The sequence below is a fragment of the Notothenia coriiceps genome, unplaced genomic scaffold (assembly GCF_000735185.1).
Source record: "Notothenia coriiceps isolate Sejong01 unplaced genomic scaffold, NC01 NC01_scaffold00028104, whole genome shotgun sequence".
Taxonomy (NCBI): domain Eukaryota; kingdom Metazoa; phylum Chordata; class Actinopteri; order Perciformes; family Nototheniidae; genus Notothenia; species Notothenia coriiceps.
Genome location: NW_011360805.1, coordinates 1 through 5,094, shown reverse-complemented (window position 1 = coordinate 5,094; position 5,094 = coordinate 1). Strand labels below are relative to the sequence as shown.

General features: G+C 43.3%; 1 protein-coding gene across 1 annotated transcript; it reads left to right on the top strand.

Annotated features, from left to right (window-relative positions):
- Nucleotides 1-6: 6 nt before the first annotated feature.
- LOC104957943 (inactive ubiquitin carboxyl-terminal hydrolase 54-like) lies at nt 7-4,963 on the top strand (the record flags this gene model as incomplete). The annotated part of the gene is made up of 4 exons (XM_010785619.1): nt 7-184; nt 768-902; nt 3,035-3,605; nt 4,836-4,963. Coding segments are annotated over exons 3-4 (601 nt in total), but the record flags the coding sequence as incomplete, so codon positions are not given.
- Nucleotides 4,964-5,094: the final 131 nt, after the last annotated feature.

Here is a 5,094-nt window from a genome sequence, read left to right as displayed (position 1 = left end):
GAGCAGTCGATCTCCAGCGACACTCGCACCGACTCGTCGACTGAGAGCTATTCGTGTCGACAGCCCTCCGTCTCGCACCATGAGTCCCTGGTCTCTCACTTCTCCTCCGACTCCCAGGGAACCATCATCGAGAGCCCCCCCCCCGGACCCCTGCACGCCTCTCTCTGCAGCCTGGAGACCCTAGGTGGGTCCCTGCACATTAAATATCAGTCGTGATAATAGTTGCTTTTTAAAAAATAATTATTCAATCATTTTTCAAGCAAAAACTAAATATTTTTATGTCCATAATTAGTTTTATTGCCAATAAGAAAATTCCATTGTTAGGTTTGTTTTTTAAGCTTTTCATTAAAATCTAACTATTTTCATGTTCAAAAAAGGTAATCTTTCAACAACCCATCAAAATGTCCTGAAATCTATATATTTGTAATTATTTAACTGCAGTTTACAGTCTCTCAAATATGAATTTTTGTTTTGTTTTAATATTATAGTAAACATTTTTGCGTTTTCGACGCTACAATTTTATATACAAAATAATTTATCTAGTTATTACTCTCCATCTACTTATTGTGCGAGTTAGTCCTCATACAAAAATAATGGGAGGTTAATGAAAACAAACGTCCATTCATTTTAAATCATTCATTTACATTTTGGATTTGCCAAGTTTATTTGTATTTGCTGCGCAGCCTATCACGCTCTGCCATTCGTCTCCTCTCATTGTGTTGCATGATGGGCTGTAAACATCCGTTGCCATGCTTCTTGTTGCTAAGGCCCCGTGGCGGACAGCGAGCAGCACCAATCTCTGAGGAAGGGAGGCGGGGCCGGGGATAGGAGGCGGAGCTCTAGCCGCCACCGTCGATCTAAACCCGACAACGAAGCCTCGTCGGCCGGGTACCACAGCGAGGGTAGGCAGGGGGCCAATCAGGGGCCGGGGATTAAAGAGTGAAGGGGCCAATATCTCTTGAAGCGTAACTTATGAATTTCTAATATTCATGTTTTTATGTCTAAGTGACTAACCGGGGCTACATTTGTTTTTAATTGCTGCAGCATTGAAATACTTCAATGTAAGTCTACCATGATGCCCCGTCTTTTCTGTCCACTAAGTCATAATACAAATCCATTTTGTGAACATGCTTGCTTGATTTTTTTTTCCCCCCAAAGCTTTATGGCCTTTCATCCACTCCCAAAATAACCACTTTAGGTCAGAAAACGATCAAACTGTATAGATGAGAGTAACACATGCGTCACTTCCGGGCAAACATGACGGCTCCACCCACTTTCTGGGAGAAAACAACGCTGTCATTTGAATGGCGGTCAATACAAATTCGACCGCCAATCCGATCAGAAAAGTAAGAAAACCGTGAATCTTCAAAGAGCCCGATTAAGATGGCCAGTCAGGCAAACAATTACATTAAATTGGAAATCGACGAGCAGGCTCGATATATGGTTAAAAAAGCAGTGGCACTCGATGTCCATAGATGAGAGTAACATCTGTCACTTTACGGCCCCGCCCACTTTTGGGGGAAATCAACGCTGTCATTTGAACGGCGATCAAGTCTGAAGCCACAGAGCTCTTATTTTACTGTCCTTTTTTCTTAGAGGAAGTACATGAACACGTAACTCTGGATTTGTTTTAATGTTTGACGTGCAATAAACGACACAGCAGCTTTTTGGCATGATAAAACTATTATTTTCCGCCTCGCTCATGAGAGTAACAGCTGGCGAAATGACAGACTCGCCTACTGATTTTAATGTAACCATATATCGAGCCCGATCGTCGATTTCAAATGATTTAATGTAATTGTTTGCCTGACTGGCCATCGTAATCGAGCTCTTTGAAGATCAGACAATCCACGGTTTTCTTACATTTCTGATCAGATTGGGAATAACTTCAGAATTTGTATTGACCGCCATTCAAATGACAGCGTTGTTTTCCTCCAAAAGTGTGCGGGGCCGTAATCTTCGCCCGGAAGTGACGTAGGTGTTACTCACATCTATATAATGGTTAGCATGAAGTTTTGCAGAAACTCTTGTTTTCAGTGTTGACGTGTTTTACAGGAAAACATTTTTGACTTGTAATTGAGAGTGAACCGTGCTATCGCTCAAAATGGAACAATTTGACAAACAGATAACTTCGACACAAAAACATTAGGAAAATAAGTAAAACAATAAACACGTTTACCTGTAAATATCGTTATTTTAGAAGCTGTATACAAGACTAACAGCAAATATAAAAGTGCACTTTATTAATTAATTTTAATAGATATATACCAGGTTTATTTTTGATATACGGTAATATTTATTATTTTACAGTTTAAAGGTGGGGTAGGTAATTCACTTCAGAAACACTTTTTGTTATATTCCATGGAATGCTCTTAACGTCCCGATAGCAATGAATATATTAAAAGCTTTGACAATAAATACATTAAAAAATGTCATCTGTGGAAGCCGTGGCGCTGTAAAAAGCACGACCAATCATCTGAGCCGGCCCGGCTAAAATAACTGGATGGCCTACCTGCCTGTCAGCCTTCCATCTGTGCACAAACTTATCTCATGCCCTCATTGGTCATGTGCGCGTTTGTGTGTGTTGGAGGAGGGGCTCTGTAAGGAAGTCTGAAGGAAGGGGCAGATATTTTTCGGCTGTGTATTTTCAAATTCTAGCGCACTCGAGCTGGTTTCTCCATTCTTACCTACCCTACCTTTAACAAACAAATTGGTTTGATCCTGTAAAAGTAAAGATGCTACTTGTTGTAGAACATTTTGTGAGGCTCTAATAAAATATTCAGCTTTCACTTTTTAATAATAATTAGACTTTAAATGCTTCTTTGTGAGATAAGCTAAAGTTTCGCTTTTATTATTTCTTGTTTTTACCCATATTTAATCATTTTTCATTCAATTCTCATCACTCTTATGTTATCTCCATTTGTGTTTGAATTTTTATGGTATTTAACTTATTTCTTTCTCCTTGCTTCCTCTCTTATCGTTATATACCTCCTCCTCCTCCTCCTCCTCCTCTCACTTTCCTCTCCCCCACCAGGAGAGACATTAAAGGAGCAACAGGCTCCTCGTCCCCCCCCCAAAACTTCCTCCTCCTTCTCCTCTTCCACCAATCGCCTCCGAGAATTCAAGGAGACGATGAGCAACATCATCCACAACCGTCCCCTCTCCTCCTCCTCCTCTTCCTCTTTACCAGCCGCCATCACCTCCTCTTCCTCTAACAACCGCCCCCCCGCCCCTTGCTCCTCCTCCTCTAACCCCTTGGAGTCTGATGGCTCCGGAGGGTCGGGGAGGTGGAGGCCGCGGAGGGAGGCGCTAAACATCGACAGCATCTTCAGCCGAGAGAGGCGCAGGCAGGCGGGGTACAGTCCGCTGGGAGCCCCCCTGCCCGACTCTGGAGCTCCGAGGGAGGATGAGGAGGAGGAGGAGGAGGGGAGGAAAGCAAGGACTCTCCCCCACTCCTCCTCCAGCTTCCACAGAGGAGGCGCACAGGGACTTCCTCCTCCTCCTCCTCCCCCCCCCAGACTGATCCAGAGGATGGAGAGCGGGTATGAGAGCAGCGAGAGGAACAGCAGCAGCCCCGTCAGCCTGGACCTCCACCTGGGAGACAGGTTGGGAAATAATCCTCTAAAACTATTTAGAAAATGTATTATTATGTCATTTCTCATTAAGAAATTGCATTAAAATGTTGTTTTCAGACCCTTTTTAATATGGTGGAAATCAAAGAACGGCAGGAAATCTCCATATTTAAGTGAATACCTTTGGGTTTTGGACTGACTAAACAAGACACCTTGGACTTTTCCTAAACATTTTTCACTTTTTTTTCTTGACCATTTTAAGACCAAAAGTCTAGACATTTAGAAAATAATAGTAGTTTTTGCCTTAGTTTGAAACCATCCTTAGAATTCATCATATGTCTTAGTTTTTGGGTCTAATGGCGCATTTCCACTGCAGGGCCTCGCACGGCTTAGTACGGTATAGTTAGGCCTTGTTAGGCCAGGCTCACTTTATGCTGCGTTTCCATTACAGTTTAGTACTGGGGTAGTAACTATGGTAACGCATTGTAGGCGGAGCCATGACGTCATCTTCAATGCGAAACACAAAATCAGCTGTTAGCTGTTAGCACCTCAGAGCTCACAGCTCCTCATATCTGTTCAGAAACTAGACAGAAGTTAAACAAGTACAAACCACAGACTGTCTGTGTCATGGAGAATACAGTCGCTGGTTTATTCATGTCTGTAGGCCGTTGTTGTGAGTGTGGACGGTCGGAGCATATACTGCGTTAGCTTAGCCAAGCTCCATTCAGAAAACACGCATTTTAAAAGGTTTTTCGCCTGCCGTCTGTCTGCAGACTTGTCAAAGCATTAATTCATGGTTTTTACTAACCGGTATCAGTATGTCGTTACTTCGGCATCATTTTGAAACCTGTATTACAATTAAATCACGGTCAAATATGTTCATCTTGTTGTAGTTGTAGCCCCCTTGCCAGCGATTCTCTCACTAGTTTAGCATACTCAGCCCGGTTGTTGGCCCGGAAAACCTGGATTTTGGATTTCGGAATTACGCCTAGTGGAAACGCAAAAAAAACGGTCCGGGTTTGGCACGGCACACTTAAACCGTGCTACGCACTGCAGTGGAAATGCGCCATTACCCTCTTAAATACTAACCCCCACCAAACTCAGTACAATTTACTGAGCATTTAACAATGAGACTTTATGAGGACGTTTTAAAACGCTGCCTCCCTTCAGATTCCTCATTCCTGGAGTACGGAAATGGATTGATAATTTATTAAATGTGCAGCCCTAATATCCTCTCTCTCTCTCTGTGTCTCTTGTGTTCAGGGAGTGTGCTGTGAAGAAGCCTCCCTCCTCCTCCTCCTCCTCCTCAGGACCATCATGGAAGAACATCCGGTCAAAGAGCAGTGGAGCTCTGCTGCAGGAGCACACCTCCTCCTGCAGGGGGAGCCTCGGTACGATCCTCACTTCTCTTTGTGTATCCTTCTATTGACTTTCTGTATTAAACTCCAAGTATTTAGGTCAAGCCCCCAGGAAGTGCGCCGGACTCCGATGATAATATTCGTTGTGTCCAAACGGCGGTACT